Below are 19,641 nucleotides of genomic sequence, written 5' to 3' on the forward strand. Positions count from 1 at the left end.
AGCCCCCCTATTTTCACCTTTGAGTGATTCTTTTCTTTGACTGAAACACAGTACTTATATTTTTATTACTACATTTTAGGTTAAACATTTTGATGTTCTGAGAGCAAATCCTATGTAGAAGAATCACTTCTTGCCCTCCATCTGAGTCTTGTGTGTCATCAAATGCCTAAAGCAATTATTTTTAAGTTTGCACAATTCGCAAAAATATGTAGAAAAATATATTATTATAGAAATTTTAAGCAAAGTATTTAAATTTGTTTACTATATAAAAGGAAGCATTTGGCCAATTTTCTCTCAAAATGTCACAAATGGTCGAAATGGGACAAAAATGTATAGTTTATTTCATAGGTAGTCTGTATATTAAATATTTGACATCTATATATATTTTAATGCTCTCTAATAATGCAGTTTTTTACTATAATATTATAATGTGTCCATTATCAATTATCAAACAATTTTATATAAATTATAAAACATTGAAATCATCAGTCAGCGCAATAAGCACGATTGGAATTTACAGTTTTATTGTTATTGTATTTATGTCTTATCAGCAGGATGTCGGAATGCACTGATAACATTCAACGGAAGTGATAGCTGAAGGTTCACAAGGTGAAATGGAAAATAAAGTGAATCAACTAAAATGCCCAGATTGCACTTGCATATTTGAAGTGCATTAACGGCAATTCTCTAATCCAGACATTTGTTATTAGATGTTGATTATATTTAGCGCTGATTGCAATTAGTGCTGATTACTGTACAATGTTTACTGGAAGGATAGGAAACAAGGTGTAATTTTGTAGACCTCGAGAAGCTGTAGAAATGAGGCTATGAGAGGTGGTGCGAGATCTTTTACGGAAGTCTTTAAATTCGTGCTCATTTGCTTTGACCTACATAAGACTCATAAAAGTCTGTGTTAAATGGAGTGTGTGATATGATGTAGTGTTGTGGTGGAAAGACACAACCTGCTCAAAATAGTGCGGAGGTACAGACACGGTGCCATTAGCTGGTCTCTAAAGCCTAACACGCCGTTGAATAAATAAAACTCAGCCTAAAGCCTCTACCTCAGCAGTTGTCTAAATGGTCCTAGTTTCAAAATACATCGTTAGTTCACAAATATAGAGTTCAAAGCATGTTGTTTGATTTTTCTCAAAATCTCAGAAGAGTAGTTCATCCAAAACTGCACATTTGTCATTGTCTTTTCTTCTCTTATGTTATTCTGTGGATCACAAGGTCTGACTGAGAAATTGACAATCTAATCGTTTGAAGGGTTTATCATCCAGCAAATCACAAATAATACAGCACTCAAATTCACATACTCATTTTGATTCATTCTTTTGCGTGGACTGTTGAGGTATGCTGTTTTTAGTGGACTAATGTTGTAAATAGTGAGTGAGGGTATCGGTAGCAATTCTGGGTATAGCTCAAATCTGAATGCTGCTAAATTTCGGTCCCACTTTTTATGACTGTAATTGGCGTTAACTACTATGTGCTTACATCAAAATAAAAGTTCAATGTACTTGCTGTGTTCATAATATATTGCAGAACTCTTCTGGTGCTCTTGGAGTGGGGTATGAGTAGGTTTAAGAGTAGGGTAAGGTGTGAGGCATGTTTAGCAGTGTAATTGGAAACAAGGTGGATAAATAGTGACATACTGAAAGCCATTTTAAAGTGAACTGTCTCTTTTAATACTTTTCAAACTAGGCTTTGTTTCCTGCTTCTTAAGGACTTTGCCGACCCTTTGGCAGTGCAGTCAAAATATCCAAGGTTTACCCTGGCCTTCCGGAACAACATTTGATTGGTGCCATAGTGGTTGTGTCCCTGAATAGCACCCAATCAAGCTTCTCAAGGAGCTTTAATTGCTGCTTTTCAGACAAGAAAGTAGGACTGAACACATTCAGCCCCCAGGATGAAGGTACAAGCTAGCCCTCAGTGACCTTGTTATTGGTCATGGTCGCCCACAAGGCAGAACACATCATTAGTGGAGCTGAAAGCGCAGAGGCCATGCTGTCAGTCTATTTAAAGAGGCTGCTCAGTGGGAAGCCAGTGTTTTTAGACTTTCCCCCATGTGAGGGCCCAAAAATACCACCCTGATCTTCATTTAGTACACTTGAGAACTTTTAGACTCAAACTTCAGCCAGACTGAGGTACTAAAATAAGGAATCGCTTTGTCAGGAGTAGTATCAGGTACCTTGAGCCTGTTTAACCTGTTTAAAATCATGATTTTTTTTTTCCCATTTGTTTAAGAAACCCAACACCATGCCTTGATGGCATATATTTTTTAACCTCTGAGTCAGCCTTTGAGAACCTTTGAGACGAGTTTTACCAAGATAAATTTATTTTTAAAGGTATAGATATCATAAAAAGTGCCATTTTGCCATTGTTTACTCACTCTCTGCTTTTTAAAGGCTTGTTTGAGTTTCTGTTGAACACAAAAGAAGATATTTTTAAGAATGATTCTTGACATTGGGCGAGGCAGTGGCGCAGTAGGTAGTGCTGTCACCTCACAGCAAGAAGGTTGCTGGGTCGCTGGTTCGAACCTCGGGTCAGTTGGCGTTTTTGTGTGGAAATTGCATGGTCTCCCTGCCTTCGCGTGGGTTTCCTCCGGGTGCTCCAAAGACATGCGGTACAGGTGAATGAACAGGATGTTTCCTAGAGATGGGTTGTGGCTGGAAGGCCATCCGTTGCGTAAAAACTTGCTGGATAAGTTGGCGGTTTAATAAAGGGACTAAGCCGACAAGAAAATGAATGAATTCTTGACATTGTAGTAGTTTAAATTAATATCATGTATGAGAAATAATATACTGGAATCTTGATGATCTCGAAGTCTGTAAAGTAACAGAAAATGTACACCTAAGTACACCTTACTAGTACCGGTTTGAACCCCCTTTTACCTTCATAACTGACTTAATCCTTCATGGCAAAGATTTAATAAAGTACTGTAAATATTCCTCAGAGATTTTGGTTAGTATTGACATGACAGCATCTCGCAGTTGCTGGAGATTTGTCGGCTGTGCATCCATAATCCAAATCTCCCGTTCCACCACACCTCAAAGGTGCTCTATTGGATTGAGTTCTGGTGACTGTGTAGGCCATTTGAGTACTGTGAACTCATTGTCGAGTTCAAGAAATCAGTCTGAGATGATTTGCACTTTATGACATGGAGCGTTATCCTGCTGGAAGTAGCCATCAGAAGATAGGTACACTGTGGTCATAAATGGATGGACATGGTCAGCAACAATACTTAGGTAGGCTGTGGTGTTGACACGAGGCTCAAGTGGTACTAATGGGCCCAAAGTGTGCTACGTAAATATTCCCCACACCATTACACCCCCACCACCAGCCTGAACCGTTGATACAAGGCTGGATAGATCCATGCTTTCATGTTGTTGATGCCAAATTCTGACCCTACCATCCAAATGTGGCAGCAGAAATCAAGACTTATCTGACCAGACACTGTTTTCCAAATCGTCTATTGTCCAATTTGGTGAGCCTGTGTGGAATGTAGCCTCAGTTTCCTGTTCTTAGCTGACAGGAGTGCCACTCAGTGTGGTGTTCTGCTGCTGTAGCGCATCCGCCTCAAGGTTGGATATGTTGTGCATTCAGAGATGCTCTTTTGCATACCTCAGTTTTAACGAGTAGTTTTTATTAAATGATGTTGTCTTTCTATCAGCTGGAACCAGTCTGGCCATTCTCCTCTGACTTCTGGCATCAACAAGGCATTTGCGCCCAGAGAAGTGCCGCTCACTAAATACTTTCTCTTTTTCGGACATTCTCTGTAAACCCTAGAGATGTTTATGCATGAAAATTCTAGTAGATCAGCAGTTTCAGAAATACTCAGACCAGTCCGTTTGGCATCAACAATCATGCCTCATTCAAAATCCCTTAAATCACCTTTCTTCCCCATTCTGATGCTCAGTTTGAAATGTAGTAGATCATCTTGACCATGTGTACATGCCTAATTGCATTAAGTTGCCACCTATGATTGGCTGATTAGAAATTTGGACAAGCAGTTAGACAGGTGTACCTAATAAAGTGGCTGGTGAGTGCACAACACTAACTCAGACAATATATCTCTTATAAACTTTTTTCAAAATTTTCAAGGTTAAAAGTTGTTAGAAGAAAGATCAAGGTCCCATAAGGCAATTTAAAAGCATAAATAAATGGGGAAAATAAGACAAAATACAGAATACTACTAATTTACCAATATTTTTTACAGTGTATTATAGCCTTAATTTATGCAAAATACATTAAAATTTAATTACATATAAACATTGACTTTACTATGACTCTATGGTATTAAATGTATTGAAGTGGATTTTATTATACTGGGGTGGGGGAATGCAAGAGGTATTACTGTAAGTGACGTCAAATGAAAAGGAAAATCATTTAAAAAGCTATTACTTATTACTAAGATTATAAACCCATTAAAATATACAAAAATTAAATACTATGTTCGAATTAATATCCACGACAAATATGAGCATCGATTGGTTTTCATCTCCACACTACATCCATCGGTACATTTCAAAATGTCTGACTTTGTTTACATTTCACCCAGTCCCGTGTGTTTCTTTCTGCTTGAGTGGAAGCTTCGGTTGCACCTCATACAGCTAAAGCCCTTTATAATGGAAATGAGGTCACCACGCTATGCATGTTGGAGACCTTGTCTCATGAGATATGCCATGGTCTGTCTGCTGCTGTGGTTCCAACATTAGTAAATAGGTCATTTGGCTAGGCCCTAAATCCAGCGCTTGGAGTTGGATTAAAAGCCCAGTTATGTTGGAGATTAGCTGAAAGCGGCATGAACTCCGGTCAGACACGGGGTAGTCCATTGATCCAAAGACAGATTTTCACTTAGTTATCATGTCACAAAATAAACGGATATTGGATGGGTGGAAACGTGAGGTTGAAATTGTTTCGATTAAGGCTAAGTTATCTGGCGGTGAGGAAAGTTCTGTTGTTTTTTTTGTTCCTGTAGCTCTCTTCTGCTGTAAAGTGCATTCAAGTCGAACTTTAAGGTGTAAATTAAGCTTGGTAGTCATATTTATGATGTTTGGTGTGTTCACATTACCAAGATTTATCTTTTGTTCATTGATTCATTCATTCATGCATTTTCTTTTTGGCTTAGTCCCTTTATTAATCAGGGGTTACCACAGCGGAATGAACCGCCAACTTATCCAGTATTTGTTTTACACACCTGATGTGGAAAATGTGCAAAATTGTGGATAATTTGGGGTTACTGACACCACACGGTAGGCGAACATTTATTCATTAATTTTCTTTTCGGCTTAGTTCCTTTATAAAACTTATCCAGAACATGTTTTGTAAAAAATGGTCTGCAGAAACACTTTGATTGGCAATCTCCTCTTGCACAGAGGGGAAATCCGCGTCATCAAGGCGCCCACAGAACTGTCACTTACTGGATATTTTCTCTTTTTGGCACCATTCTATGTAAACCCTAGAGATGGTTGTGCGTGAAAATCCCAGCAGATCAACAATTTCTAAAATGCACAAACAACCATGCCACATTCAAAGTCACTTTAATCACCTTTCTTCCCCATTTTTAAGCTGAGTTTGAACTGTAGCAGATCGTCTTGACCATGTCTACATGACTGAATGCATTGAGTTGCTGCCATGTGATTGGCTGATTAGAAATTTGTGTTAATGTGCAGTTGGACAGGTGTACCTAATAAATTGGCCGGTGAGTGTACAATCCCACCCATTAGTGACAATCTTTCCCTCATGAGTATAGGACATTAGTCTTGTTTTTTAATCTACCACTATGCTGAAATATTGGCGTTTAAAGCTCCACCCTCTTTTAAAAAGAGCAATTTAAAGTGACAGTCACTAAAACAACACAATTTGGTTCAAAGTCCAAAAGGGTGCAGTTTCAAAGGATTATTAAACATTATTTGTGGGGTATTTTTTGCTAAAACTTCACATACACACTCTAGAGTTGTCACATAAGTTTGTTGTCGTTATCCACCCTTGACACATTAAGTAACTAATGGTCGCTTGCATTTAGACAAAATACAAAGAGTGTGATTAAAATATGTTTATATTAAACTCAAAATAAAATCAAAATAAACCATTGCAAAAACAGTTTAGCAATGCAGTTTATATAAGATAAGCACAATATTAGAACATCGTAAACTTAAAAATAGTGCTTGAACTTAAAAAAAAATATATAGTAACATAGCAATCAAGCAATTGTGACAGTGAAAACTTAGGGGAGAGCAGGGACGAAAGTCACAAAGCTATTTTCACTGTGCCCAGGCTATACAGCACATTCTGCATGTAGCTCTGAGCATATTATATTTATATATTTATTATATATTTGGACAGAGGTGCCAAATATCATGTGATTTCATCACTGTGTCCTGTGGTTAGGTCCAAATTTTAGTTTTTAATGTAGAAAGTAAATTATTTTTAGGAGTACTTTTCCGTATTACAGGTTGTGTTTCACTTTTCATGTGTCAAACTAATGATCAATCTACAAGTTGTTTAGTGCAATAACACATCCTTAAGTTTGCATTGTTTTCAGTTTAAAAGTAAATCGGGTTTAAATGGCAAGAGTTCCTGTTAAGACAAAAGTAACACTGTTATTTATGTCTCACTGCTAATAGACAAACCTTATTTGTCACTTCCACATTAGAGTTTGCAGTGTTTGAACTCAGATGTGTTCATAAAAAGAAATGCATATTGGCAATCATAATAATAATAATTATAAATATTTTAAAATTTTTATTGTTGGGATATTTTTTTATATATATTTGATGAATCGGCATGATCCATTTTAAAAATTAAATTACAAAAAATGTTTGCAGTTATCGTATTAACAAGGCCATAGTCAGATTTAAATAAACCAAGCCTGTAAATTTATCATACATTATCATGGTACTTTTGACCCACCCATGTGTTAATTTTGTCAATATGGACAGGGGCAAATGTAACTGTGCATTTTATGTTAAAAGTTACATTATTTTGAAGCTGATTTGTAAAAAATACCATCTGATATTATTAAACCACACTTATGAGTTAGTAACCACAGCAGATGTACATTTCTGTCTGAAATATTGTTTTAAAATTAAGTTTTTATAAAAAATGGTACTTTCGTCCCCTCTCTCCCATATATTTTTTAAAGCATTTAGTATAAAAATTGCATTTAACTCTTTTCCCACCAGTGTTTTTTTTGTTTTTTTCCCCAACTTTTTCAAGTTGCCAGGCACCTCCAGCATTATTATTCATTCATTCATTTTCTTGTCGGCTTAGTCTCTTTGTTAATCCGGGGTCGCCACAGCGGAATGAAGCGCCAACTTATCCAGCAAGTTTTTCCGCAGCGGATGCCCTTCCAGCCGCAACCCATCTCTGGGAAACATCCACACACACACACGTGCGTGTGTGTGGACGTGGACACACACACACTCATATGCTACAGACAATTTAGTCTTTGCAATTCACCTGTACCGCATGTCTTTGGACTGTGCGGGAAACTGGAGCACTCGGAGGAAACCCATGCGTACGCAGGGAGAACATGCAAACTCCCCACAGAAACGCCAACTGAGCCAAGGCTCGAACCTCGAACCAGCGACCTTCTTGCTGCGAGGCGACAGCACTACCTACTGCGCCACTTCTTCACCCTCCAGCATTATTAATGATGTTAAAGTATATATCAAAATAATGAAATATTCTGTATGTCTGCAATTTTTATCACCTGTTGAATACATATACAGTAGGTTTCCTCAAATATACAATGTTTATCATGTATTGTTTGTTATCATGGTTTATAATTGAGTCACGCCTGATGCTGCTTCTGTTGAGTATCCCATTTGTATTTAAGCCTTGAGGTCTTCTCCTCTTTGTTTGGTGTTGGTAAAGGTCAAAATAATTTCTTGCATGATCTCATCTGTTTATATCTCCATGTTCATTAAGCTTTCCTCAGAATCTGCCCGCATCACCTATTCTCTTTATTGTTGGATTAACTATATTATATAAGTTGTCATGTTATTTCACTTGGGTTTTACACTCACAGTATCTACATGAGAATGAGTAAAACGTGGTGCTTGAGACTCATGGTACAGTAGGGCTGGGTGTTTTGACCTAAAATCAAAATTTCAGTTAATTGAAAATTTTTAACTCGATTACCATTAATGAACGATTATTTATTTATTTTTTTACTTCATAGTTCACAAGCAAGTTTTGTACTGTAAAAATGCTCACTTTGAATTAAGAGCGCATTACTTGATTTTAAAATAATTTTAAAATTTACTATCTATGATTATTGAACGTCAATTATGAACAACTGAAATTAGACACACATTGCAGTCCAACAGTCACTTTTTCTTAAAAAAAAACTGAAAAAAAACTTGCACTTTTAAAAAAAAAATATATATATATTTGCATATTACAGTTTTTCTTGTTTGCTTTGACCTGGTTAAAGAAACTAGGTTCCACTTCATTTTCATTTTCACTATCCCAGCAGAGCAGAAGACAGGTCTTGCAAATGTGTAAACCCTTTCTCATTGGGTTGACACATTTTCCTCACCATTTTATCAAACAGTTAACACGGATGTCATTCAAGCAGTCCAAACTCAATTGTTTTAGCTATGGTAACCAAACAGAAACCATCTATTCCTAACCATTAGACAATACCAAGATCAGTTTGAATTCACTGAAGCACCGGTTTGACACTCCTACACTCAAGTCTTCAATTAGCAATCAGTCTGCAAACCTAATATAAATGATTTAAGGTCTGTGTTGTTCTGTGCCAGCATGGATGAAGGAGGTCAATAGTGTCTATATGTCCTATACTCCAAATAGATTTGACTGTAAATTTGTTAAAATGTGTTTTCTTTAATATTTACAGTATTTTATTACTTTTGTCTGTTTTTACAGTATTTCAGTTTTCAGCCACAGTTTAAAAATTGTCATGAATTCAATATAAATTTAATCAAAGCATTTCTTATTCTGGATCCAATTCTTTGCAAAAAGGCAAATTTGACAGCCCAAATAGAAAGACAACAAATGACATTGGCAATAGGCTACAATGACAAGCAATGGTGGTGCACTGACTTCTGTATTTTGTATTTTGTTGACCATTGTTTAATGATTAGAGCTCATATATCTGTTTGCAAGTTGTGTTGTTTGAAGGTGAAACTAGCTTTTGTTTCATATTTTAAATGTTTTGACACGATATGTGCCTTTTGCAAGCAAAATGTATCATTTTGACCATGAGTGCTGCTGTTTAGGCCTGTGTGTTAACTGTTTTGAAAATGTGGAGTTTCAGTTGACAACTGCATCCAAGCTATCGAGAAAAACTGTAAAAGTAGAAAATAAGCAGTATATCTTCTAAATGAAATCACTTTTGTTTATCCTGTAAATAATATTTTATAACATTATAATATAACAGTACATTTATTTCATCTTCTGTAAACAAATATTTTAATGTAATGTAATGTTTGTCCCACGTGCTGTTTGTGTTGCTCTGCAATAACAGTTCCGAAACGCTAGCCGGCAGTAGGTTTTTTATGTTCTTTTGTGTCAGGGTTCTTTGTGAGTGTTTTGGTTTTTTCTGAATTAGGGTTGGGCGATGTTGACCAATTTGGCATCGTACGATGTCTAATGTGAAACATCGCGATGGACGATGACATCGTCGTCGTAGGTTGAGGATGGGGGTGGTCGTTAAATATCAATTAATTCATAACGAATTAATTAATTGTAGCCTACCGTTTTCACTACCTGACCCACATGGTCTTTGCTTTACCCATAACCAAACCATAAATAAATAAAGTTACAAACAAATGACCACCTGTCAATCACTTTTTTCCACGGGACTCTGGCATGAATAGGCAGTGAGACTTCATTGTTTTCACTGCAAAGTCCTCTTCGCTTGCGCAGATTTAGGAGATATTTATGCAGAATGCATCTTTGCACCTAAAAACGCCAAACGCAGCAATCAGGAACAGATCAAAACAGTTGTTATGTGAACTTGCTGTAGTAAAAAAGCCTGCAATGCTTGCCCCGCCTTTGTGCTCTTCTTTTTGGCTCACTGCTCTAGAACTGAACGCAAATGATTGGTTTATATCAGCTGTCAATCACTCAGTCAATGACTTTTGCCTTTAGGTGACAGGAGCTACAACAGCCAAAATGTGAAATGCTGAAGACAAGAGAATGAAAATAACAATAACAGAATAATGAATAATAAAAACCGATTTACCTAAAGTTACTAATAATGGCAGATCTTATTAGTGATCATGTGGTGAATGCTATTGCACCATTCACACTTTTCCAAGAGTGGATAAAAGGCTTCCAGTGTTTCAAGTCCGGTAAAAAAATTACTAAAGCCATTCACTGTAAAGTCTGTGGGACAAGGTTTGAAGGTAACATCGTCTGCCACTGAATCTACACATTTTAAGCATAAGAGGTGATGTATAATCCTTCATTTAATCCTCACGATGCTGTCAGCTGTGCAAGTGGCAGCTTTATGTAAGATTTAACACAGCTGATGAAGAGACTGTTATTGCTATTAAGATGACATGCAAATGACAAGTTATATATCAATATAAATGTGGGGTGGGGTAATGGATCTCGATGCTGGCTCAGCATCGTGAAGTTTGTCGGCCATTGGTGATGGACGATGGCATCGTCTATCTGCACAAACCTATTCTGAATGCTACTTTAATATACAAGTATCTTTTTTAGAGTTGGGAACCGGCAGACCTGCATCAACTTTAATCATAATTTAACACACAACTAACGTTTCTAACACTTGTAAACACTTACAGTACTTCAATGGATTCGCTGCTCTCCATGCTGCCTAAGCAGATTACCGTTATCAAGCCAACCAATCATAGATCTTGCTCTACACATCGTCATAACGTGTAGTTAATTTTTTTGTGAGGTGCGCATTAGCCACGGTCAGGGGTATGGCTGCCCTGGACCATGTGCTTGTGCTTGACGCAGAAGTATAAACAGAGCGGGGTCACAGGACTCCACACACGGCAGGGGAAATAATTGAAATAATTGACCAGGAAAACTTTTGATTGATTATAGGCTCTCAATATCGATTTCAACGATTTTTCGATTAATTCCCCAGCCCTATGGTACAGTATGTGATTTCCATGTACTGAACTCTAATTATTTAGCTATGCTAGAAATATCCAGATTTCCATTCTATGGCACCTTTAAGTCTATTATCAACCCTTGTTAAACATGTAAACAACATAAAAAATCTGAACATTGAAACACCTCAGGGATATTATATGCATTTGCACAACATCTATATTCTGCAGGCTATAAATTGTTTTAACCCAACAGGCACATAACATCAACATGATGTCAGATTGATGTTGTACCCCAACGTCGTGGGATGTTGGATTTTGTTTGGAAACGTCAGGTCAATGTCCATCGTCGGACAGTCAAGACATTTTAGTTACTCTCCAACGGAACCAACGATGTTACCCAACCGACGTTACCAAAATGTTCTCTATCAAACGTTGGATTTTGGTTGCCATACCTGTTGAATAAATGTCAGTGTTTGACATCAACATGACGTTGGTTTAAGATGTTGACTCGAAGTTGGATTTTGGTCACTTTCCAACACAACCCAAAATCAACAAAAATCCATGTCATTTCACGTTGTTATTGGACATCAAAATAACATTTTTCTTAGATGCTGGCGACCTAAGTCTAACCTAATATTAATGTCTTATGATATTGTCTGTCTGCCGGGAAAGAAAATACAGTGAAAAAATGATTCATTAGATTTACTCCTTTTTTACTGAATTTAAACAAACAAATTAATTTGATTACTAAATTTTATTTGTTTGTTTAAATTCAGCCCATACACATTGTTTGCAACCACTTACCTTAATAAAATGAGTAAATCTAATGAATCTGAAAATAAATCATTGGTCTATAAGAGTCTAGGGCTGGGCTGATAAACAATATCATATTAAATCACAATAAAATTTATGATAACGATGATAAGCTCTGGACATTTTTACTCGAAATAGATCCTAATGCTGCGTTCAAACCAGACAGGGAAGAAGTGTCAAGCACGAATGATTTACATGTTAAGTCAATGCAAAGTCGTGACTGCACATCCTGCGGCGTAATTCGCGCAAATAAATAGGTGCGAGTTGAACGTTTTGCGCGATTAACGCAACTTGTTGAGTTGAAAAACCTCAGCAGACATTTGCACCCCATTAACCAATTAGGAGCTTGTCTATTGTTCGCATCTATTATGAAGTGTATTTGATGTGCGAATAAAGCGTATTTGACACACAAATGAAGCGAGGGAACTCAAAATGTTCACCCGTCTATTTACGTGCGACTATCGCGATTTATTCACGCGTGCCGTGTCTGGTGTGAACGCAGCATCAGAGCCGATCACACAGCAGAAATATGCAACAACAGGAATCTTTATTTGTGTTAATTGTAGAGATTCAACAAATTTTTGGTCACTGAACATAATTGGCCGAAAATAGGTCATGCTGCATCACCCAATATTGTTTAGCACGCTCGTTTCACTTTCTCGCCAGCAGTTCTCTTTCTTGCCAGCAGTATCCGCCGTCAGTCATGGTGCAGATACCCTTTTAAAAGTGGAAGCATTCACAACTTGTATCGAAATATATATAGTTATCATTCAATAAAGAAAATAATTATCGAGATTGCATTTTTGCCATAGTCTGAACTAAGAAGCATCCAGCTTCATTCTACTTTCACACTGGAATCCATTCATTTGTCATAGCCGCACTAGCTACATTAACCTCTCTTGGGATTTAGTCTCTTTGCTGGCTTTGTTAAGAAGCGATTAAAGATGTCAGCCGCCAGGAGAACGTTTTTTCCCCCCCCTGAAATCTCAGTAGGGAGTGTTTTGAAGCTGCTGTGGAGTGCCAGACTCTAAATCAAGAGTTTCTGGGTCACAAGAGGACGCTGGTTAGGCTCAGGCTCGAAGGTGGCTTGGCATCGCTCTTGTTGTTCTTTTCTGCTTTTCTACTATTCATTTACCCAGCTATGTTTAAAGATTACTGGAGTGGATCATAGTGCAGGCATGTAAGGTCAAAACCCTCATCAACATCACGATGGCTGCCAGTTATGAATGGAAACATCTAAACAATGGCTCACCGAAATCAGACGCACACAAGCCCTTCTTTTACAGTCTGTAAATCTAAAACTTCCAAGGCTGTCACAAGAAAATAAATGACTCGTCTGTAAAACTTCAGGCCGTTTTTTTTTTTTTTTTTTTTTTTTTTTGTATGAATTATGACCGTCTATTATTTTCCTGGCACTTTTATTGCCAACCACTGTTAGACTTTTTATGCCCCAGCTCCTGAAAATGCACCCGCTTGTCTCAGTGTAAAATTGAGTATGGCATTTTGTTAAATTTAGAATTGCAATAATTATTAGCCATGTCTGTTTCTGAGTGGAAAGTGTCACATCAATAAATGAGCTTTTGAAATGCCTAATAAGACCATGGAACGCCACATGCTCCATCAGTCAGGCCTTTGTGCCATGCGGACACAAAAGACATTCACAGAGATTTCATCTAATATTACACAGTTCAGTTTGGATTCAGTTTAGTTTATCATGTTAATATGATTTTGAAAAACTATGATATAACTTTAAAGAAAAGCTTTTAACACTTCAAAAAATATTCTTTGCAACTTGTTCAAACTACTTGTTTAAAGGGTACCTATGATGAAAATCATCTTTTGTAAGCTGTTTAGACAGAACTGTGTGTAGGTATAGTGTGTAAACAGTCATATTGAAGTGATATAAACATGCGGTTTTCCCGCCCACAGAATTGATTGACAGCTGCATATTAACATGTCTCCATAGAAATGCATATAATCATATCAATATTATCATATCGATATTATCACATCAATAAGACAGGACGTGCGCAAAGCAACCGGGATTAAAAGATCTGTCAAGAGCTCTGTGATCATTAATCATCATTAAATGTGATCAAGAATGAGTTTCACAATTTTAAAACGTTTTTAAAACAGTGCATTTGTAATGAATCACAGAGATTTTACCGTATTTATCACCACAGCTGTATGTCAGTGAATTTATATAAGAAGATGCTTCAATCCCGGTTTATGGACCGGGTCAGGTTAATTTTGTACATTTACAGTTTTTCTCCATTGGTTTGGCTCATTTCTCGAAACAGAAATTACATTCTCAAAACAACATGGACAAACCTCCAAACCACTTGGCAATTGTTCAAAACAGACTTGAATTTCTCATTCATTTCATCAAACTGCAAATGTCTAAGTACATGTTTGCAAATGATTAAGTACAGGTAGCCCACATTTAGCAGTGAATAGATCTTGTTGATCAAAACTAATTGTTAATTCTCAGTCTAATGGTTGTTCTCTCCGAAATGTGTCAGCGTCATTTCATTGCATAAGTCATTACATGCACAATAGTCTGTTCAATTGTCAAAATTAGTCAAGACCATAATACCATGAATACCATATAGTAGTTAAATCCTTGGAACATTTGATTACAATTTATTACAATTATTTATTCTTTTTGCTCTAAATGTGGAAGTTACTTTTGTGTGTGATTGATCAAGGCAAGGCAAGTTTATTTATATAGCACATTTCATACACAGTGGCAATTCAAAGTGCTTTACATAAACAGGAATAAAAGAGACAAGTATAAGAAAACTAAAAACAAATGATAAAAAACTGATGAAAACAGATAAAATGTGTTAAAACCGATCATTACAATAAAAAAGGAGTTACCATTTATTTGGCAGTATGAGTGCAATGTGTGACGTCAAACCTTGGATGCTGCTCTTACCTATTACTTTTTCTTTTTTTCAGTTTTATACATGCTTGTATTCTGTTAGCTTGACAAAAACATTAAAGTAACCATTGTCAGTGAAGGACTGGGCTAAGACTGTAAGGTGAACAAGGTGGGGTTCTTTGCCATTATGAAAAAACATCTAAACATTTTTTTTTTGTTTACACAATGCTTACACAATGCTTAAGGGACGAAGCGTTTTGGAGGCACTGACTGTTTAAATGAAAAGAAAATTTAGTTTTGACACATGAGTGAACTGTTTTGGGAAAGGAATGAGCTTTTGCAAGTGAGCTATAGTGTTGTGCTAAACTGTAACACTGTTTTGCCAAATGATCTTAAGAGTTTTGAGAATGTAATTTCTGTTTCAAAAAAATGAGCCAAACCAATGGAGAAAAACTGTAACATAACGGATATCCATACAGCAGTGGATATTAACGTGTGTGTGTGTGCGCGCGTGTGTGTGTGTGTGTGTGTGCGCGTGTGTGTGTGTGTGTGTCCGCGTAACCTTTGTAACCACATTGTGTGTGACTCATCATCACAGAAAGGCTTGAATGAGCTCCACAACAAATACATCAAATAATTATTGGGAAAGTTCTTACTGTAGTATTTCTCACAAACATAACATGAGATCTGCTTCCTTCATGTCTTTCACTGTGCTGTTTATCTGACGCAGCCAGAGATTTAGGCATTCTCTGACAGGCACGTGGGAATGGTGGGCAGGGAGAACTAGCATTAAAGGCACAGGCAACAAAAACAGCTACAATGTGTTCAAAGCAAAAATTCCAACGTTTTAAGGGTAAAATATATAATCTGATGGGTGTTTTGAGCTGAAACCCATTCTGAAGACACAAAAGTGTACAAGCTGTGTATGCTTTTTCAGGTGTCAAATTTCTCTTGCAAGTGCCATTCGCACTTGCTCTTCTCGTGGAAATCCACCAGAGGCCGATGTTGACCAACTGACCATCCGACAGATCCCCTACTCTCCTTTGAACCACTTTTAGATTCTCACCCTGTTATTTACTTCTTTATTTTATTTTTTGCCTTTTGTTTGCTTTCTTGAACCATTCTTTACCAGATTCAAACCTCTTTGTCGTGGTCAACACCTCCATGCACCTCAAGTCTGCCGACATACGTGGCAAGCTACTGGGCAAACTGGTAACAGTAGAAAAGCCGTCTACATGGAGGTAATTGGTCAGCTGGTAGCACGAAAATAAACAGAAGTCGTTGGTGGAGTCATACCACCCTGTAGCCATTCGAAACTCTGGCTACATAATTCACGCTTTCCTTAAATGTATAAGGGGGCACGTTTTCACAGTAAGCCTGTGTTTCAACATTATGTACTAATTTAGCTGTACAATATTTGTGATATATTCATTTATATTAACAGAATTAACCATTGTTATACATTGTTTATCTATCTGCACACTACTGATTATTAATAGCAACCTGCACATATATTCATATATTGTAAATCTGCTCATAGCTTATCCAACCTGTATATAATGTTCATAGTACATCCATCTGTAAATATCACCATAGTTTTTTTCTATAACTGCACTTTATAACTTATTCCTGTATCCTGCACTTGCTGCTATTGTACTGCTGGTTAGACCTAAACTGCATTTCGTTGCATTCTACTTGTACATGTGTAATGACAATAAAGTTGAATCTAATCTAATCTAATCTAATCAATGACTTGCATGATTACCCCAGATTTTCATCATGATAAAAGAACAGTTGTTAGAAGTTAGTTATTAAAATTATTATAAAATAATTTAGACATATGTTGAAACAAACATAAATTGGGGAAACTCATACAGAGGGGTTAATAATGCAGAAGGACTAATAATTTTGACTTCAAATCATATGAGATTTGGATAAAACACACGCATGTAAATGTAGTTCCTTTAACAATGACGAATAAACAGATATAATTGTCTTGCATGGATTTTTTCGCAGTTATAATGTTTGTTTAGTTTATACAAGATGTGCTTTCCTCTGTCTGCGGTTCATTGTCTTGTAAACAGAGCAAAACTGAACAGCAGCCAGATGCACGGCCAATTAAATCTATCCGTCCTGCCCTCAAGCAGTGGCTCTGCACTGTGATTGGTTCAGCAGAATGCCTGACCACATGCAGGGCGGGGTTAATTACCCCTGCAGAGCTCTAGTAAGAGAAAGAGAGGTAGAGTGGGGTTTGTAACTGTGCACCTTAAAGATGGAGACCACCCCCCCTCCACCCCACCCTCCACAGACCTACATTGCAGCAGAGAGACTATTTTTAGCTCCTTTTCATGAGAAGGAATGACGCTGGGAACTTGATTCAGATGCTCCACAACTAAAAGCCCATGTTACATAGACTTCCTTTTTTAAAATAGCTTCAACTTATGTAACCTAAAATCTTCCATTTTGCAACCCCACATTTCTAACTCGAATATCAAGGGAATGCATCTGGCTCAGTCTTTGAATATTTGATGTTTTCTTTCTTAGGCTTTAATTACTTCAGTAGGCAGAGGCAGCTACTAGACTTGTGTCCCTGAAATGATAGATAGACAGATAGATAGACAGATAGATAGACAGATAGATAGATAGATAGATAGATAGATAGATAGATAGATAGATAGATAGATAGATAGATAGATAGATAGATAGATAGATAGATAGATAGATAGATAGATAGATTAAAACAGTCGAAGATAGATAGTTTGAAGATAGATAGATAGATAGATTGATAGATTGATTGATTTCTCATTTATCATCCATTTTTGTTGCATAAACTTTCTGGAAGCATTTTCATCCAAGTTGGCCCGGATACATGCATTTGCTCACACACACCGACAATTATTTAGTGATTAACTATATCTTCTGTTCAGCAGTATCCCTCAGCAATAATATTCATTTGTGTAACGTGAAGTTGCACTTTCACACATGACTAGAATGAATATAATTATTTTCATTATTAAAAATGGAGTAAATAGTTAAACATTTCTTTATCCTGCATGGACCTCTTGAAAGCTCTAAAAAAGCAGTTGTGTTAATATTTTTTTTTTTACATTTTGAGCCAAATCTCAAATATGCAAAAACCTGCGTGGAGCACATTCATGCATCATGCCGTTAAGTGATTTACTGAGTGTATGCTTTATTAAAAAGATAAGTCTTTAATGTAGCTTTGAACTACGAGAGTGTGTTTGAGCCGCGGAAATTATCAGGTAGGCTTTTCCAGAGTTTAAGAGCTGGGTTGGAAAAACATGCAACCGGAGGTTGCCAGATTGACAACACTATCAAGCTTAAAGGCAGATTTAAGACCGATTTAAGTCATGTCTTAAATAAAAGCAACGGCACACGATAGAAGCAATATTTTCCAGATAAATGGAGTTTTTGTTGTAATCATCACCTGAAATTTATATTTTAGAAATGGCTTGTAGCTAAACAACAGAAAACCATGACAATAATTACATCAGGTACATCTCATGTGCTTTATTCGGTGTGAAATGCTAGTAATGTGAGTTGGAATGCCATTTTACATGACATTTATTGCCATACTACTGAAAGCAGCAGCAGATAGTTCACCTCAGATCTTGAAAATAAAATGAACTGTTTGAAATTTTAGAACTGTGACTGTACAAGCCATCACATATCAGTGATTCAGCATTCAGCATGTACATTTTATAATGTTAAAGAGGTTTACTATGTTTTAATTAGATTATAAAATATGGCATTTCATTGGAGTGTAGTTAGTGCACTATTCTGTGCTTCTGAATGGCTGTATTTAAATTTCTCTCGTGTTTCGTCTGGTGAAAACCAAATTGTTTATCACTGCTTATCTTGTCACATAATGTGTTGTTAGGACATCTGGTTACAATGCAACCTGCTCACCTAATGTTTACGTTCATAATAATTATAATATTTGCTTATGAATAATCTCATGTAGATCTTCTTCTCATTTTGGAGTCTGCTACTGTCCACCAGAGATTTTGCCCTCAGCTGTATGTCTGTGATGTGATCTTTTAATATCTTGGTGCTTTATACTTATGTTTCTACTACAGACAGTATTGATTTTTCGTCTTGTGTCCTCCAGGTGGACAGACTGGCTGGTACAATGAAGGAGGAGAACTTGTTCCGCAGGCGGTTCTCTCTCTGTCCCACAGCCACGTCACCTCCTAAGATCGACCCCCGTGTGCTGACCCGCAACTTGTCCTATGGAGGAGACAATGAACTGTACCCGCTCAGCCCAGGTATCCATTCTATTCCTAAATGTGTGGAAACGCTGCGTCCTTCAAGCTCAAGAGATACCAATAGTAGCTTACTACTTTTGAAAAATAGGTTAGAAATTCAAGAACTGTTTGTCAAACTGTATATTTAGCTTTTTCAATATGAAGTATATTAGAGTGGAACTGATTATTATAGAGAAAATAAGGACGGCATGGTGGATAAGTGGTTAGCATGGTTGCCTCAAAGCAAGTTGGTCACTAGTTCGAGTGCTGACTGGACCAGGAAGCCTTTCTCTGCAGTTTGCATGTTCTTCCCATCTACATGTGGGTTTCCTCAGTGTATGGGTGTTTCCTGGTACTGAGGGTTGTACTCTCTGTGCTGAATTGTGACTAGAAGGCCAATAAAATATATTGCCAAAGAAATTGATGGTTCATTCCCTGATAAAGCAGGGAATAAGCCGAAGGAGAGTCTGTGAGCGAGAATCATAGGGAATCACTTATTGTCTGGATTTGATTACTGACTTAATGGAAGTCACCCAGAATGCCTTAAGTACTTTGCCATGACCAGACAACCAGCTAAAATTGCATAACAGCTTGAAAGAAACTATTCAAAACA

The 19,641-nt window shown here is 37.0% G+C and overlaps 3 protein-coding genes across 4 annotated transcripts in view; 1 reads left to right on the forward strand and 2 right to left on the reverse strand.

The window, feature by feature from the left end:
- The window catches only part of LOC147830877 (uncharacterized), a 187,132-nt gene that overhangs the window by 143,651 nt on the left and 23,840 nt on the right, over positions 1 to 19,641 (reverse strand). The gene's annotated exons all lie outside the window — the stretch shown is intronic.
- Positions 1 to 19,641, forward strand: part of osbpl5 (oxysterol binding protein-like 5) — a 95,802-nt gene that overhangs the window by 26,017 nt on the left and 50,144 nt on the right. For both annotated transcript variants that reach the window (XM_087312366.1, XM_087312365.1), the window contains one exon: positions 18,893 to 19,049. In XM_087312366.1, the coding sequence (XP_087168492.1) occupies positions 18,914 to 19,049 (136 nt within the window). In that variant the 5' untranslated portion in view covers positions 18,893 to 18,913. The remainder of the gene's footprint in view (positions 1 to 18,892; positions 19,050 to 19,641) is intronic.
- Positions 16,225 to 19,641, reverse strand: part of LOC147837707 (uncharacterized) — an 838,558-nt gene continuing 835,141 nt past the window's right edge. The window contains exon 3 of the transcript XR_015945721.1: positions 16,225 to 16,338. The gene's annotated coding sequence lies outside the window, so the exon portion shown is untranslated. The remainder of the gene's footprint in view (positions 16,339 to 19,641) is intronic.

This window comes from Danio rerio, chromosome 25 (genome assembly GCF_052040795.2).
Source record: "Danio rerio strain M-AB ecotype USA chromosome 25, GRCz13ab, whole genome shotgun sequence".
NCBI classification, from domain to species: Eukaryota; Metazoa; Chordata; class Actinopteri; order Cypriniformes; family Danionidae; genus Danio; species Danio rerio.